Source organism: Schistosoma haematobium, chromosome 2, assembly GCF_000699445.3.
Source record: "Schistosoma haematobium chromosome 2, whole genome shotgun sequence".
Taxonomy (NCBI): domain Eukaryota; kingdom Metazoa; phylum Platyhelminthes; class Trematoda; order Strigeidida; family Schistosomatidae; genus Schistosoma; species Schistosoma haematobium.
Window position 1 is genome coordinate 41342324 of NC_067197.1, and position 18502 is coordinate 41360825.

Below are 18502 nucleotides of genomic sequence, written 5' to 3' on the forward strand. Positions count from 1 at the left end.
TCAGGGAGAAAAAGGGTCAATAACTGTCATCATACTCACTATTTAAAGATCATGTTTCAGTAGTTGAAAAGCCATGTTTTGTTTGCGGTATGATGTCAGCCAGAACATAATAGCTTCACTTAAGATGATCCACAACCATCCTTGTGATGAAAAGTACCTCACAACTGATTATGGTTTAGGAGATTAAATGACGATTGGTCTCAAGTTATTGTGCCCACGATAGAAACTGAAAGTGATCCCGAACAGATTATTAAGTGTGTAGTTCACGATTTCGGAAAGACTCGCCGTTCGGTATGTCAATAAATTGAAATATAAAGTTGTCAAACGTTTATATTATAGGTCTATAGCTTTTAGGTTATAGATGTTTGAGTGGTGCTGTAACGGCTTAGGCTGATTAATTAAGGGTTGACCTCAAACAACTAAGTATATTTCAAAACAACGGCGCTCAATTATTCTCAGTTTTCTATTTTGTACAGACATTATGCTTCTTATTATTTTATATTAAATGCTGAAAAGCTGTGTGTTTGAACAGGTGATCTCCGGCTCTACTGTGACTGCTACGCGATTTAAATAAAAACCTATTCACTACTATTTTGATTTCTTCCATCAGAAGAACGAGGGTTACCACCAGGTACGAAATTGGTGAGCCATGTTGGACATATATTTAATTCCGATTTTATTATTCATATTATTTTTTAATTAGTCGTAGAAGTAAACCTGATTATCCTTGACCATAGTGTGGTATGTATATTGATACATAGTTTTTCGTCTTAAGGTATTCGTGTTATAGTGATCATTGTTGTTCTTATTATATTACTATGTTGGTCATATACCCCATTCCAAACTCAATGCAAACCAAAAACCTGGGTGATTTGTCACCAGTGGAAGTAGACGTTGTTGTAACTTCCCGAATTCGATCGTAGTGACTCTGAGTTGTGGTTTACTGAACTAGATCACTATTTCACGAGATACAATATCAAATCTGAAGGAATTCGCTATAGAGACATGTCTTATTCTCCATCTTCCAGTCGCCAAAGAAGTCCGTGACTTGATTTTAAGTCCACCATCACTACAACCATATACCTTTTCAGGACGAGAGATAATAAACCGTTAATCAATATCATAATATAACCGCAAACATCCCTTTGGGATTGTTCGGGTTTGTACGCATGCAATTACGCACGAGGAACGCGGCGTAAGAATTTCAAAGATTCATCGATAACCTGTAGAATACTGGTCTACTATGATATTAGTACTGCTCTAATAATAGACCTAATCCTAAAATTGTAGATTTGTCATGATATAACTGCCTAATCTATAAGATCTTACGTGGAAGTCACATCATCGTCTACACCAACTCACTGTATCGTATCAATTACCAATACATGATGTAGAACAAGGTTAAGCTGGAGAAAGAACAATATATTTAATATGAATAAAAGATATAAAGTAATATTCAGAGGGACCACGTCTGCATGGACGAGCCACGCCATCCGATCAAACCCAGTCCATTCAATTCACTTTTCCCGCCTTCTCCATGGTTAGGTATTTTTACGGCAACGCTCCTGGGTTATCGTCCACTGATGGGGGTTGTGAGCACTTGAAGGTCAAACTGTCGCAAAATTACTGGTGCGTCACATCGACAAATCGTGAAACTTTTCAGAAGCGGTCAAATCAAGACATCTTTAGATTTGAATTGAGTTCAGCCACAACATGTCTGGTGACGTTCATTCTTCAAGTAACGAAGTCGATGCCATCGTGATGATGCATGATATAGGACGAATCTTCAATGATATTATGTTATTTCGAAGATCCTCAAAGCTGAATATGAGACAACTCGGTTAATAGATATTCAAGATTTAACGCGGAGAAATAGGCAGCGCTCCAGGGGTATCACGACACTTTTTGCGCTACTTTTTGATTTCTGCTTTGTGCACAACCAAAATTCGAAATTAATCATGAATAAATTTGAAAGTCTATTTTCCGTTTTCATAATTAGTTGAAAAGGGGTTTTTCCGTTTTGCGTTACATGGTATCGCGAAGTCCTTCAAACTTCATTATTCAGGTGCTGCTATAATAGTTTTTCCGTATTTGCATCGCAGAATAGCAATTATTTCTACTTAACCTTACACTGATGGTAGACAAGTCATTTATTTTTATATGAAATAGCATGATCCAGGCATATATCGTCATAAAAATTGTATTGTCGTCAAGGCTACCAAGCTGCGTTACAAGTAACGATACCATGGTAAGATTTATCGTTTTTCCCGTCTTTATCACAATTTCGGCTGCTTTTCACTGTTTTGTTCGACTTTCATGGCAGAAGTAGTTTGATGGTGAAGTCATTAGGTGTCCCGAGTGTTGTAAATATTATGTATATGCTATAGATGATAATAACACATACGATGTTAATATCACCTTCTATAGTTAGATATATTAGCCACCAAATTATTATATTGCAGGAAATAAATCATAATCATGCGGAAGAGGTATAACTATGTGAAGATTTTGCCAGAGACCGAGCTAAGATAGCTTTACTACCTCTTGTGTAGAGCTACAATGTTTTGGCTGCCGGTATTCTTGCAAAAATACCTAATAGCAGAAATAAGTACTGATATAAAGCTGTTACGAGAAAGCACTGAAAATTACGATTCGATAGTCAAGATATCTTGATCTCAGGTGACCAGATTGTGTGAGATCCTATGTGATGATCTTCGAAAATCAACCAAGGCCTATCTAGCTTACGTGCTGATGTCGTAAATGACAATTACTCATAACTTATGTGGGACTAAAATAGAATATGCATCAAGAATTGCAGGTTACACAGGACGATTCAAAGTAAGTTCACACAGTAGTCTTCATATAAGTTCATCGTCTAAGTTTCCGAAGTGCAACCTGTCCAAAGAATTAAATAATACAATCCATATATGTTGTGACCCAGACTTTCCTAAGCAACGCAAGAGATAAAGGAAGGGTGTGCTAAATGCACTTTCGGTCTGTAATTGGATACTGGTTTCCGTTTTTATACTAGTTTCTGGTAAACATTTATAGTGCAATAACTATTTCCTGTCTATCTTATTTCCAGCTGGCTTCGCAAGTGTTCACAGACCTAACGGGAACAATCCCTAAGAAATGGAAGTTATTTATTAATGGATCATTTGTGCTAGATTCAAACTTTAATAAACGTTTTCATTTATAACGCATCAGTCTTTTAACTACGGTAATTCTTATCTATCGTGACAAGTCGAAATTCGAACTACTATTATGGTACACCATGTTCAAGGTTGCAGTATTTGGTAAACGGTATACATGACTAATCGCGTGTGCGCCAAACTGGTAATTATTACACAAGAACGCGAAACAACATTCCTGTCTCACAGCCACATAAGACTGCACAGTACACTCCCTGCCGTTACGCTATAAGAATAAGTCAATGGCCATATAAATGAATTTATGTAAAACTAAAAGACTACAATATTAGAACTTCTTGTTATCAAGAAGCATAGCTATGGTCTGTATTAACAATTGATTCTGACGTTGTAGCTTCATCATTAGCACCGACTGAACTCATCACTTGTGCGCATATGTCTTCCGATGCTTCGAGGCATGAACGGATGAGTTTACTTGCCAAAGGTTCACTAAGAGCATGGATTGAGTGGTAGTTGCTAGTGTACTTCTCTAGCAGATCATCACTCCCTGTAGAGACTGAGATGTTGTCCAGTGCACGAAGAACCAGGTCCATTATGTATTTTCTTGTCCACCGGTTGCTATGTCGAAATAAGTCTACAAAACATATAGAGATAAAGGAACACACATACCTCCACGAATCAGATCTTTAGAATGTGCATACAAAATGTGACCACATTGCAGCATGTAGTCATTGAGACGCTCACAAGCACATCGTGCACGTGAAGTAACAACAACATACATCATACCCTTGTCGTAGCACCGGATGTATTCTCCTTCTATACATTCGTGTCTCATTGTCCGAACACGTTTATAATTTACAGCTACAATTTTAGCTGCAAAAGATGTGAACTCGTTTAGAAGAGTTCGAAATGACATTGGAACCTGGAATTAATGATACATTTAACTATATTTCTTACCTGAAGAATCGGGAAACGTTGAAGATCCCTTACAGCGTCATATAGACGCAAACGTAGGTCGATGTCTGTTTTACTCCAGATTTTCCAGAAAGTCAATAGCAGGGAATCACCTCTTCTGAGACATTCTTTTAGGTGTTTATGAGCACTTTCGACACGGTTGTTTGTGTGGTTGCCCAGGCTTAATACATGTCGCCGGTAACAGCGATCCCACATTGACTTCCGGGCAACCCAGTAATCTTTTATGTAATCATACGCGCGTGTGAAATGCGTCCTTAGATGTTCGTACTTCCTAGTAAATCTGAATATAATGCGTTATGAAAGCAAAGCTCACATATCAGACCGTCTAGTCATCACAAGGTGTTCCAAGCGTTTGCGCACATCAGGATTTCGGAACTACAGAAAGTAATTTGTACAGCTAACACATACTTTCTGAAAAACGCTCTCAAGACATGGAATGAACAAAGTATTATGTTAGAATGACTGTGCGTAGACTGCACAGCTGAAATTTCAGTCGCTGCCGAATCAATAATGAAAATGCGTGTAGTATAAGTACCGCACATTATCTCTTTAAAACATCCCAATAGTTTTTCGACATCTTCGCGTCGTTCTTGACCGCAAAGAGCATACATAAGTGTGCCCTTCCCCAAGACTATCAGTCACTACTAGCTGAAACAGTGGAAAACTTTCAGATAAATTTATTACTAATCGTTACTTACCCGACTTTATTGGTCTGATAAGTCGAATCAATACATATTACCTCCAGGAACGCGTGGTAAACAGCAATTTGCTCTCTGCGGCTGAAGCAAATCATAGACATGTTCCCGTTTTCATGGAATACTTCAACTTCAGTATTTGCTTGAACGCGCTGTAAAATGTCATTGATATTTTTAGTGTCTAAACTCAATTAATTACAAAGTGAGTTTGTAGAATTATGGTCTACCATTATATTAGTACTGCTCTAATAATAGACCTAATCCCAAAATTGTAGATTCGTCATGATATAACTGCCTAATCTATAAGATCTTACGTGGAAGTCACACCATCGACTACACCAACTCACTGTATCGTATCAATTACCAATACATGATGTAGAACAAGGTTAGGCTAGAGAAAGAACAATATATTTAATATGAATAGAAGATATAAAGTAACATTGAGATGGACCACGCCTGCATGGACGAGCCACGCCATCCGATCAAACCCAGTCCATTCAATTCCTTCTCCGCGCCTTCTCCATTGTTAGGTATTTCTCCGTGCTAAATATTGAATATCTATTTTCCGAGTAGTCTTGTGTTCAGCTTTGAGGATTGTGTGATTATGGTCCAATGCCACTACACTAATCTCCCACCAGAATCAACATGATGTTGGTTCAATACCGAATTGGATGGGATTGTCGTGCGCTGAAGGTTACCAAGACTAGTAAGAATCCTCCGGGTAACGATAAGCTGAAAGATAAATCAAAAAGAAAGCGGCAGCATCTGGTCGGGAAATACATGTAATAATTTTAAAATATCTGCCTTCATGCTTAACATGCTTGAAATGAAAATTTGGGTGAAGATTATTTGAGCTATAAAAAATGGGGTTACAATGATAATAATAATAATAATAATAATAATAATAATAATAATAATAATAATAAAACGATGCGTGTTAATAGCCGTTGGTTAATAACTTAACGTATAGGTAGTAAGTATTTTGTGTTTAGAAATAGTAAAGTGATGAATATTGTAGAAATGTTAATATTAGTATTAGTTTTGGTTTAAATTATGAAATCAAATAACGATTATGCCGGTAAGTTGTCCATATGAGTTGAATTCCAATTGCATTTGTATTAGTAGGCTAACTGAAGGAACAGAAGTATACCGTGGAGAAGAATTCCAACTAGTGTTCCAGTTAGTTTGATACGGTTTATTTAGTTACGGGAGATTTTCTCAACCTCATTTTTACTTGACCGTGATAGAATTTAGTAATACTACTAATACACATGAATGTTCATCAAAACAAAATTTAAATACGTGAGTGATGATTATATGAATTTTGGACAGATAGCTAGGAACAAATCGCTAAACATGAGTGTATTCGTAAGAGACATGCTCTAGACTCAATGTTCTGATCTGTGGCAGACTATTTATTTGTATTTATACTTGCCGGCTGATTAGGCATACAAGTTAGTTGCAAGTATGCAATTTATCATAAGGCGGAATACGGTTTAATTGAGATATAGTGGTTATAAGTTATTGAAATCAGTCAAGCCTATGTGTCATATTACGAAGTGATGTGGTGCTGCAAGATGTATTTAGCTAAATAAGTTTTTACAAGATGATTAATAGTGAGTGATGCTTATGTGATTATCAAAGAGAACATAAGTTGTAACCAGGGGGAGTACACTCCCAACTCATGTCTATGATAATGGCTTGAACCTTAGTCAGTGTTGGGGTAAATTCGACATTGATGTTTTCAGTTTGCAGGAGATTTGCTCGACTGCTTATACTGATTATTTGCATGCATGATTGTGTCGCTAAACCATCAATTAGACTGACAAGGTTTTGAGATATTTACTGAATGAGCAACTGATAGAGAAACCTACTGTAATCATCTGTAGTGAATGAAGATAAAAGAAAAACAACACTAGTGATAATTATAAGTCAATTTGCTGATCGATTTTGTTAATAGTTTCATTAATTTTATCAATCATATTACGTGATTGTCAAGTCATGACAATGCTTTATGACGATATCCTGAAACTATTATGTTTAACTAGTTATAGTGTTGAATGAGGATTAGTCAGTGGAAAAATAGGTATTGTTGCTTTAGGTGATTCGAAATTATCAGAAATTTGTAACGTTAAAGAATCCGAGACGCCTAATTTAATTATAAATTTTATATCAGAAAGATTCGTTTAGTGTTAATTCTAGTAGGCCACGGAGTTTTGATTTTAAACGTTTATTTAGCCAACAGCTACCTAGGGATTTAGTTATTTTACTAGTGCAGTTGATAGTACCTAAGTTTTTAATCTTATTATCTAAACTATGTTTGCATTTTAGGCTGCTAATATGATAAACCAATCCATAAACCCAAATACAATTAGCAACAACGACTATGATGGGTTTATTGATAAATGTTAAAGGCGATTCAGATGATTTCTAAATTCAAAAGATATGAAGATATAGTGTAACGTATGTACGGGCCAGGTTGACATGCAGGTTGTTGACATATATAAAAATTTAAAAATAATGAACATGACCAGGAAAAGTAATTTTAAAGTCAAGACTGCTTATGAAGCTTCAGGCAAGAATGTAACGCGTTATAAACATTCCATAAGAAGTTACTGCATTTAGCCTAGGGACACTTACAAATATGTGGCAAAAGCAACTGGAAAGCATATACATGTTAAGTACAAAAAACCGTTAAGTAAAATAGTTGAACTCGCCTGGATTATTTTTGAAAATTATATTATCCAGTGGACGATATATATATAACGCCATTCGTGAGGAGTAGTAATGATCCAAAAGTATCCAGAATAAAACATGCAGTATGGCAATTAATTCCAGAGTCCTTGATGCTGTTGACGTTTTTGCCACTCGCTCGGATCAGAACAACCGGATGAATCCAGATAATTGTGCGGTCACCATTGAACGAGCCATCTAAAATGACCTTATGATTGCAGAAAACTTATGGCTGAAACTCACCGTATGTTTTTAGAGAAGTGTCATCCTTGTTGTTTAGCAATGGAACTCGAAAATTTGAAATTAGGCAGGCAGTGGTCGGAAGAAAAGATATTACAGGATAGTGCATAGTTTAAAAACAGGATGAGGTGTTAAGTGAAGGAACACTAAGAATTAGATCCAGATAACTATCTAGTCCTTGATTGCATTGTTAGTCGATGTATATTCACGTTATTTTTAGATAGAGCTAGATGTTTAAACAAGTTTATTCCGCAGAAGCATGTAAATGCTATTAAAGCTTGTTAATGAACCATCAAAGCTAATTGATATAGATAACCGGTTATTGGTATCGATTGAATTAGTATGTTATGAGTAATAATCAATATAACATTACGATAATACATGTGAGCATTAATCAGAGGACTATTAGAATACTGGATTAACATAAATATAAAATCGATCGAGAAGGTTAAAGTGGAAATAAGGATTATTGGTAATAGGTTGCGTTTCTTTAGTCGGGCTTACCAATGTAGAATTATGGTCTACCATTATATTAGTACTGCTCTAATAATAGACCTAATCCTAGAATTGTAGATTTGTCATGATATAACTGCCTAATCTATAAGATCTTACGTGGAAGTCACATCATCGTCTACACCAACTCACTGTATCGTATCAATTACCAATACATGATGTAGAACAAGGTTAAGCTGGAGAAAGAACAATATATTTAATATGAATAAAAGATATAAAGTAATATTCAGAGGGACCACGTCTGCATGGACGAGCCACGCCATCCGATCAAACCCAGTCCATTCAATTCCTTCTCCGCGCCTTCTCCATTGTTAGGTATTTCTCCGTGCTAAATATTGAATATCTATTTTCCGAGTAGTCTTGTGTTCAGCTTTGAGGATTGTGTGATTATGGTCCAATGCCACTACACTAATCTCCCACCAGAATCAACATGATGTTGGTTCAATACCGAATTGGATGGGATTGTCGTGCGCTGAAGGTTACCAAGACTAGTAAGAATCCTCCGGGTAACGATAAGCTGAAAGATAAATCAAAAAGAAAGCGGCAGCATCTGGTCGGGAAATATTTGTAATAATTTTAAAATACTTGCCTTCATGCTTAACACGCTTAAAATGAAAATTTGGGTGGAGATTATTTGAGCTATAGAAAATGGGATTACAGTAGTAATAATAAAACGATGCGTGTTAATAGCCGTTGGTTAATAACTTAACGTATAGGTAGTAAGTATTTTGTGTTTAGAAATATTAAAAGTAATCAATATTGTAGAAATGTTAATATTAGTATTAGTTTTGGTTTAAATTATGAAATCAAATAACGATTATGCCGGTAAGTTGTCCATATGAGTTGAATTCCAATCGCATTTGTATTAGTAGGCTAACTGAAGGAACAAAAGTATTACCGTGGAGGAGAATTCCAAGTAGTGTTCCAGTTAGTTTGATAAGGTTTATTTAGTCACGGAGGGATTTTCTCAACCTCATTTTTACTTGACCGTGATAGAATTTAGTAATACTACTAATACACATGAATGGTTATCAAAACAAAATTTAAATACGTGAGTGATAATTATATGAATTTTGGACAGATAGCTAAGAACAAATCGTTAAACATGAGTGTATTCGTAAGAGACATAATATAGACTCAATGTTCCGAGTTCCATAGACTACATGAGAATTTAATTATTTGATTAGTGTAGTTGATAGTCTCTAAATTTCTAATTTCATTATCTAAACTATGTCCGCATTTTTACGCTGCTAATATGATAAACCAATCCGTAAACCCAAATACAATTAGCAACAACGACTATGATGGGTTTATTGATAAATGTTAAAGGCGATTCAGATGATTTCTAAATTTAAAAGACATGAAGATATAGTGCAACGTATGTATGGGCCAGGTTAACATGCAGGTAGGTTGTTGACGTATATGACAATTTAAAAATAATGAACATCATCAGAGAAATAATTTTAAAGCTAAGACTGCTTATGAAACTTCAGGCAGGAATATGACGCGTTATAAACATTCCATAAGAAGTTACTGCATTTAGCCTAAGGACATTTACAAATATGTGGCAAAAGCAACTGGAAAATATATACATGTTAAGTACAAAAAAATCATCCAGTAAAATAGTTGAACTCGCCTGGATTATTTTTGAAAATTATATTATCCAGTGGACGATATATATATAACGCCATTCGTGAGGAGTAGTAATGATCCAAAAGTATCCAGAATAAAACATGCAGTATGGCAATTAATTCCAGAGTCCTTGATGCTGTTGACGTTTTTGCCACTCGCTCGGATCAGAACAACCGGATGAATCCAGATAATTGTGCGGTCACCATTGAACGAGCCATCTAAAATGACCTTATGATTGCAGAAAACTTATGGCTGAAACTCACCGTATGTTTTTAGAGAAGTGTCATCCTTGTTGTTTAGCAATGGAACTCGAAAATTTGAAATTAGGCAGGCAGTGGTCGGAAGAAAAGATATTACAGGATAGTGCATAGTTTAAAAACAGGATGAGGTGTTAAGTGAAGGAACACTAAGAATTAGATCCAGATAACTATCTAGTCCTTGATTGCATTGTTAGTCGATGTATATTCACGTTATTTTTAGATAGAGCTAGATGTTTAAACAAGTTTATTCCGCAGAAGCATGTAAATGCTATTAAAGCTTGTTAATGAACCATCAAAGCTAATTGATATAGATAACCGGTTATTGGTATCGATTGAATTAGTATGTTATGAGTAATAATCAATATAACATTACGATAATACATGTGAGCATTAATCAGAGGACTATTAGAATACTGGATTAACATAAATATAAAATCGATCGAGAAGGTTAAAGTGGAAATAAGGATTATTGGTAATAGGTTGCGTTTCTTTAGTCGGGCTTACCAATGTAGAATTATGGTCTACCATTATATTAGTACTGCTCTAATAATAGACCTAATCCTAGAATTGTAGATTTGTCATGATATAACTGCCTAATCTATAAGATCTTACGTGGAAGTCACATCATCGTCTACACCAACTCACTGTATCGTATCAATTACCAATACATGATGTAGAACAAGGTTAAGCTGGAGAAAGAACAATATATTTAATATGAATAAAAGATATAAAGTAATATTCAGAGGGACCACGTCTGCATGGACGAGCCACGCCATCCGATCAAACCCAGTCCATTCAATTCACTTTTCCCGCCTTCTCCATGGTTAGGTATTTTTACGGCAACGCTCCTGGGTTATCGTCCACTGATGGGGGTTGTGAGCACTTGAAGGTCAAACTGTCGCAAAATTACTGGTGCGTCACATCGACAAATCGTGAAACTTTTCAGAAGCGGTCAAATCAAGACATCTTTAGATTTGAATTGAGTTCAGCCACAACATGTCTGGTGACGTTCATTCTTCAAGTAACGAAGTCGATGCCATCGTGATGATGCATGATATAGGACGAATCTTCAATGATATTATGTTATTTCGAAGATTTACAAGTTGGGACAACTTTGAGACCTGTTTGGAAGAAGTACATAAGGTAATATGACTTTTGCGGTTAATAATTATTTTTTTAGTATACGGATACAAAGTACGTTATGTCAGTATGCAAAAAGAACAGTGTTGATCCAACTCTTAAGTACTTTTTCGTGAGACATGTCTACATATGGACGTAAACGCTGTTCGTCAGAGTCAGATGCTTGCGTTCAGGATGTAGATGATGATAGTAATAATCATTATTCTGAAGATCATACAACTTCTAACTCGCCAACACAACCTAGGCAAAGGAGACGACGTCAGCCATCTACCTATGCCTTACTTCAAATGAATTTATCCTTCAGCTCGAAATATTGCCCTTGTCAATCAGGATTTTGGGTCCGGGCAGTAAATGGTGAGTTGAAACTCACCTCTATTAAAACCGTGCACATCCATCCTTGCACAGAAGGATATATTTCTGTCGATCCATCGAGACGACAGTTGACGTCAAGTGAACGCTTGTATTTAAGAACGTTTCTACTGGGTAATACACCAACTCGTAGCTTACAGTATCTGGTTTCTTGGAAGTTCAATAAACAGCTTACCAAGGACGATATCGCCAGAATGCATTCACAGTTGTACCCAGGTTGTTGAACTTGTAGTGGCATTGGACCATAACCACACAATCTTCAAAGCTGAACACAAGACTACTCAGAAAATAGATATTCAATATTTAGCACGGAGAAATACCTAACAATGGAGAAGGCGCGGAGAAGGAATTGAATGGACTGGGTTTGATCGGATGGCGTGGCTCGTCCATGCAGGCGTGGTCCATCTCAATGTTACTTTATATCTTCTATTCACATTAAATATATTGTTCTTTCTCTAGCCTAACCTTGTTCTACATCATGTATTGGTAATTGATACGATACAGTGAGTTGGTGTAGTCGATGGTGTGACTTCCACGTAAGATCTTATAGATTAGGCAGTTATATCATGACGAATCTACAATTTTGGGATTAGGTCTATTATTAGAGCAGTACTAATATAATGGTAGACCATAATTCTACATTGGTAAGCCCGACTAGAGAAACGCAACCTAATATTGTTAATCTTACTTCCATTCTAAATTCTTGATCTATTTTGTATTTATGTTACCCCAATATTCTAACAGTCCTGATTAATGCTCACATGTATTATCGTAATGTTATATTGATTAGTTCTCATGACATACTAGCTCAATCGATAATAAAAACTGGTCGTCTATATTAACTAATTAGCTTTGATGGTTCGTTAACAAGCTTTAATAGCATTTACATGCTTCAGCGACATAGACTTGTTTAAGCATCAAGCTCTAGCAAATATGACCTGTAAATAACGCAAATATACATTGACTAACAATGTAGCAAGAACTAAATAGTTACCTGGATCTAATATTCAGTGTTCCTTATCTTATCACCTCATCCTGTTTTAAACTATGCACTATCCTGTAATATCTTTTCTTCCGACCACTGCCTGCCTAATTTCAAATTTTCGAGTTCCATTGCTAAACAACAAGGATGACACTTCTCTAAAAACATACGGTGAGTTTCAGCCATAAGTTTTCTGCAATCATAAGGTCATTTTAGATGGCTCGTTCAATGGTGACCGCACAATTATCTGGATTCATCCGGTTGTTCTGATCCGAGCGAGTGGCAAAAACGTCAACAGCATCAAGGACTCTGGAATTAATTGCCATACTGCATGTTTTATTCTGGATACTTTTGGATCATTACTACTCCTCACGAATGGCGTTATATATATATCGTCCACTGGATAATATAATTTTCAAAAGTAATCCAGGCGAGTTCAACTATCTTACTGGATGATTTTTTTGTACTTAGCATGTATATATTTTCTAGTTGCTTTCGCCACATATTTGTAAGTGTCCCTAGGCTAAATGCAGTAACTTCTTATGGAATGTTTATAACGCGTTACATTCTTGCCTGAAGCTTCATAAGCAGTCTTGACTTTAAAATTACTTTTCCTGGTCATGTTCATTATTTTTAAATTTTTATATATGTCAACAACCTGCATGTCAACCTGGCCCGTACATACGTTACACTATATCTTCATATCTTTTGAATTTAGAAATCATCTGAATCGCCTTTAACATTTATCAATAAACCCATCATAGTCGTTGTTGCTAATTGTATTTGGGTTTATGGATTGGTTTATCATATTAGCAGCCTAAAATGCAAACATAGTTTAGATAATAAGATTAAAAACTTAGGTACTATCAACTGCACTAGTAAAATAACTAAATCCCTAGGTAGCTGTTGGCTAAATAAACGTTTAAAATCAAAACTCCGTGGCCTACTAGAATTAACACTAAACGAATCTTTCTGATATAAAATTTATAATTAAATTAGGCGTCTCGGATTCTTTAACGTTACAAATTTCTGATAATTTCGAATCACCTAAAGCAACAATACCTATTTTTCCACTGACTAATCCTCATTCAACACTATAACTAGTTAAACATAATAGTTTCAGGATATCGTCATAAAGCATTGTCATGACTTGACAATCACGTAATATGATTGATAAAATTAATGAAACTATTAACAAAATCGATCAGCAAATTGACTTATAATTATCACTAGTGTTGTTTTTCTTTTATCTTCATTCACTACAGATGATTACAGTAGGTTTCTCTATCAGTTGCTCATTCAGTAAATATCTCAAAACCTTGTCAGTCTAATTGATGGTTTAGCGACACAATCATGCATGCAAATAATCAGTATAAGCAGTCGAGCAAATCTCCTGCAAACTGAAAACATCAATGTCGAATTTACCCCAACACTGACTAAGGTTCAAGCCATTATCATAGACATGAGTTGGGAGTGTACTCCCCCTGGTTACAACTTATGTTCTCTTTGATAATCACATAAGCATCACTCACTATTAATCATCTTGTAAAAACTTATTTAGCTAAATACATCTTGCAGCACCACATCACTTCGTAATATGACACATAGGCTTGACTGATTTCAATAACTTATAACCACTATATCTCAATTAAACCGTATTCCGCCTTATGATAAATTGCATACTTGCAACTAACTTGTATGCCTAATCAGCCGGCAAGTATAAATACAAATAAATAGTCTGCCACAGATCAGAACATTGAGTCTAGAGCATGTCTCTTACGAATACACTCATGTTTAGCGATTTGTTCCTAGCTATCTGTCCAAAATTCATATAATCATCACTCACGTATTTAAATTTTGTTTTGATGAACATTCATGTGTATTAGTAGTATTACTAAATTCTATCACGGTCAAGTAAAAATGAGGTTGAGAAAATCTCCCCGTAACTAAATAAACCGTATCAAACTAACTGGAACACTAGTTGGAATTCTTCTCCACGGTATACTTCTGTTCCTTCAGTTAGCCTACTAATACAAATGCAATTGGAATTCAACTCATATGGACAACTTACCGGCATAATCGTTATTTGATTTCATAATTTAAACCAAAACTAATACTAATATTAACATTTCTACAATATTCATCACTTTACTATTTCTAAACACAAAATACTTACTACCTATACGTTAAGTTATTAACCAACGGCTATTAACACGCATCGTTTTATTATTATTATTATTATTATTATTATTATTATTATTATTATTATCATTGTAACCCCATTTTTTATAGCTCAAATAATCTTCACCCAAATTTTCATTTCAAGCATGTTAAGCATGAAGGCAGATATTTTAAAATTATTACATGTATTTCCCGACCAGATGCTGCCGCTTTCTTTTTGATTTATCTTTCAGCTTATCGTTACCCGGAGGATTCTTACTAGTCTTGGTAACCTTCAGCGCACGACAATCCCATCCAATTCGGTATTGAACCAACATCATGTTGATTCTGGTGGGAGATTAGTGTAGTGGCATTGGACCATAATCACACAATCCTCAAAGCTGAACACAAGACTACTCGGAAAATAGATATTCAATATTTAGCACGGAGAAATACCTAACAATGGAGAAGGCGCGGAGAAGGAATTGAATGGACTGGGTTTGATCGGATGGCGTGGCTCGTCCATGCAGGCGTGGTCCATCTCAATGTTACTTTATATCTTCTATTCATATTAAATATATTGTTCTTTCTCTAGCCTAACCTTGTTCTACATCATGTATTGGTAATTGATACGATACAGTGAGTTGGTGTAGTCGATGGTGTGACTTCCACGTAAGATCTTATAGATTAGGCAGTTATATCATGACGAATCTACAATTTTGGGATTAGGTCTATTATTAGAGCAGTACTAATATAATGGTAGACCATAATTCTACAAACTCACTTTGTAATTAATTGAGTTTAGACACTAAAAATATCAATGACATTTTACAGCGCGTTCAAGCAAATACTGAAGTTGAAGTATTCCATGAAAACGGGAACATGTCTATGATTTGCTTCAGCCGCAGAGAGCAAATTGCTGTTTACCACGCGTTCCTGGAGGTAATATGTATTGATTCGACTTATCAGACCAATAAAGTCGGGTAAGTAACGATTAGTAATAAATTTATCTGAAAGTTTTCCACTGTTTCAGCTAGTAGTGACTGATAGTCTTGGGGAAGGGCACACTTATGTATGCTCTTTGCGGTCAAGAACGACGCGAAGATGTCGAAAAACTATTGGGATGTTTTAAAGAGATAATGTGCGGTACTTATACTACACGCATTTTCATTATTGATTCGGCAGCGACTGAAATTTCAGCTGTGCAGTCTACGCACAGTCATTCTAACATAATACTTTGTTCATTCCATGTCTTGAGAGCGTTTTTCAGAAAGTATGTGTTAGCTGTACAAATTACTTTCTGTAGTTCCGAAATCCTGATGTGCGCAAACGCTTGGAACACCTTGTGATGACTAGACGGTCTGATATGTGAGCTTTGCTTTCATAACGCATTATATTCAGATTTACTAGGAAGTACGAACATCTAAGGACGCATTTCACACGCGCGTATGATTACATAAAAGATTACTGGGTTGCCCGGAAGTCAATGTGGGATCGCTGTTACCGGCGACATGTATTAAGCCTGGGCAACCACACAAACAACCGTGTCGAAAGTGCTCATAAACACCTAAAAGAATGTCTCAGAAGAGGTGATTCCCTGCTATTGACTTTCTGGAAAATCTGGAGTAAAACAGACATCGACCTACGTTTGCGTCTATATGACGCTGTAAGGGATCTTCAACGTTTCCCGATTCTTCAGGTAAGAAATATAGTTAAATGTATCATTAATTCCAGGTTCCAATGTCATTTCGAACTCTTCTAAACGAGTTCACATCTTTTGCAGCTAAAATTGTAGCTGTAAATTATAAACGTGTTCGGACAATGAGACACGAATGTATAGAAGGAGAATACATCCGGTGCTACGACAAGGGTATGATGTATGTTGTTGTTACTTCACGTGCACGATGTGCTTGTGAGCGTCTCAATGACTACATGCTGCAATGTGGTCATATTTTGTATGCACATTCTAAAGATCTGATTCGTGGAGGTATGTGTGTTCCTTTATCTCTATATGTTTTGTAGACTTATTTCGACATAGCAACCGGTGGACAAGAAAATACATAATGGACCTGGTTCTTCGTGCACTGGACAACATCTCAGTCTCTACAGGGAGTGATGATCTGCTAGAGAAGTACACTAGCAACTACCACTCAATCCATGCTCTTAGTGAACCTTTGGCAAGTAAACTCATCCGTTCATGCCTCGAAGCATCGGAAGACATATGCGCACAAGTGATGAGTTCAGTCGGTGCTAATGATGAAGCTACAACGTCAGAATCAATTGTTAATACAGACCATAGCTATGCTTCTTGATAACAAGAAGTTCTAATATTGTAGTCTTTTAGTTTTACATAAATTCATTTATATGGCCATTGACTTATTCTTATAGCGTAACGGCAGGGAGTGTACTGTGCAGTCTTATGTGGCTGTGAGACAGGAATGTTGTTTCGCGTTCTTGTGTAATAATTACCAGTTTGGCGCACACGCGATTAGTCATGTATACCGTTTACCAAATACTGCAACCTTGAACATGGTGTACCATAATAGTAGTTCGAATTTCGACTTGTCACGATAGATAAGAATTACCGTAGTTAAAAGACTGATGCGTTATAAATGAAAACGTTTATTAAAGTTTGAATCTAGCACAAATGATCCATTAATAAATAACTTCCATTTCTTAGGGATTGTTCCCGTTAGGTCTGTGAACACTTGCGAAGCCAGCTGGAAATAAGATAGACAGGAAATAGTTATTGCACTATAAATGTTTACCAGAAACTAGTATAAAAACGGAAACCAGTATCCAATTACAGACCGAAAGTGCATTTAGCACACCCTTCCTTTATCTCTTGCGTTGCTTAGGAAAGTCTGGGTCACAACATATATGGATTGTATTATTTAATTCTTTGGACAGGTTGCACTTCGGAAACTTAGACGATGAACTTATATGAAGACTACTGTGTGAACTTACTTTGAATCGTCCTGTGTAACCTGCAATTCTTGATGCATATTCTATTTTAGTCCCACATAAGTTATGAGTAATTGTCATTTACGACATCAGCACGTAAGCTAGATAGGCCTTGGTTGATTTTCGAAGATCATCACATAGGATCTCACACAATCTGGTCACCTGAGATCAAGATATCTTGACTATCGAATCGTAATTTTCAGTGCTTTCTCGTAACAGCTTTATATCAGTACTTATTTCTGCTATTAGGTATTTTTGCAAGAATACCGGCAGCCAAAACATTGTAGCTCTACACAAGAGGTAGTAAAGCTATCTTAGCTCGGTCTCTGGCAAAATCTTCACATAGTTATACCTCTTCCGCATGATTATGATTTATTTCCTGCAATATAATAATTTGGTGGCTAATATATCTAACTATAGAAGGTGATATTAACATCGTATGTGTTATTATCATCTATAGCATATACATAATATTTACAACACTCGGGACACCTAATGACTTCACCATCAAACTACTTCTGCCATGAAAGTCGAACAAAACAGTGAAAAGCAGCCGAAATTGTGATAAAGACGGGAAAAACGATAAATCTTACCATGGTATCGTTACTTGTAACGCAGCTTGGTAGCCTTGACGACAATACAATTTTTATGACGATATATGCCTGGATCATGCTATTTCATATAAAAATA

At 36.0% G+C, this 18502-nt stretch overlaps 3 protein-coding genes across 3 annotated transcripts; 2 read left to right on the forward strand and 1 right to left on the reverse strand.

The window, feature by feature from the left end:
- Positions 1 to 409: 409 nt before the first annotated feature.
- MS3_00006973 (uncharacterized protein) lies at positions 410 to 17219 on the forward strand. Its single transcript, XM_051215223.1, has 7 exons — positions 410 to 631; positions 15683 to 15831; positions 15866 to 16121; positions 16155 to 16216; positions 16250 to 16547; positions 16583 to 16835; positions 16871 to 17219. The coding sequence occupies exons 4-7, from the start codon at positions 16197 to 16199 to the stop codon at positions 17158 to 17160; spliced, it is 861 nt and encodes a 286-aa protein (XP_051068415.1). The 5' UTR covers positions 410 to 631; positions 15683 to 15831; positions 15866 to 16121; positions 16155 to 16196; the 3' UTR covers positions 17161 to 17219.
- MS3_00006974 (uncharacterized protein) lies at positions 3435 to 4750 on the reverse strand. The gene is made up of 5 exons (XM_051215224.1): positions 4533 to 4750; positions 4438 to 4499; positions 4107 to 4395; positions 3819 to 4071; positions 3435 to 3783 (listed from the first exon to the last, which is right to left on the reverse strand). The coding sequence occupies exons 2-5, from the start codon at positions 4455 to 4457 to the stop codon at positions 3494 to 3496; spliced, it is 852 nt and encodes a 283-aa protein (XP_051068416.1). The 5' UTR covers positions 4458 to 4499; positions 4533 to 4750; the 3' UTR covers positions 3435 to 3493.
- MS3_00006975 (uncharacterized protein) lies at positions 5238 to 12928 on the forward strand. Its single transcript, XM_051215225.1, has 2 exons — positions 5238 to 5512; positions 8784 to 12928. The coding sequence occupies exon 2, from the start codon at positions 11457 to 11459 to the stop codon at positions 11928 to 11930; it is 474 nt and encodes a 157-aa protein (XP_051068417.1). The 5' UTR covers positions 5238 to 5512; positions 8784 to 11456; the 3' UTR covers positions 11931 to 12928.
- Positions 17220 to 18502: the final 1283 nt, after the last annotated feature.

Coding starts and splice junctions, on each gene's coding strand:
- MS3_00006974 (XM_051215224.1), bottom strand. CDS start 4,457: ATGACTAGACGGTCTGATAT. Junction 4,396..4,437: donor ATGACTAGACGGTCTGATAT/GTGAGCTTTGCT, acceptor CAGATTTACTAG/GAAGTACGAACATCTAAGGA. Junction 3,784..3,818: donor TAAAGATCTGATTCGTGGAG/GTATGTGTGTTC, acceptor TATGTTTTGTAG/ACTTATTTCGACATAGCAAC.
- MS3_00006975 (XM_051215225.1), top strand. CDS start 11,457: ATGTCTACATATGGACGTAAACGCTGTTCGTCAGAGTCAGATGCTTGC.
- MS3_00006973 (XM_051215223.1), top strand. CDS start 16,197: ATGACTAGACGGTCTGATAT. Junction 16,548..16,582: donor AACGTTTCCCGATTCTTCAG/GTAAGAAATATA, acceptor CATTAATTCCAG/GTTCCAATGTCATTTCGAAC. Junction 16,836..16,870: donor TAAAGATCTGATTCGTGGAG/GTATGTGTGTTC, acceptor TATGTTTTGTAG/ACTTATTTCGACATAGCAAC.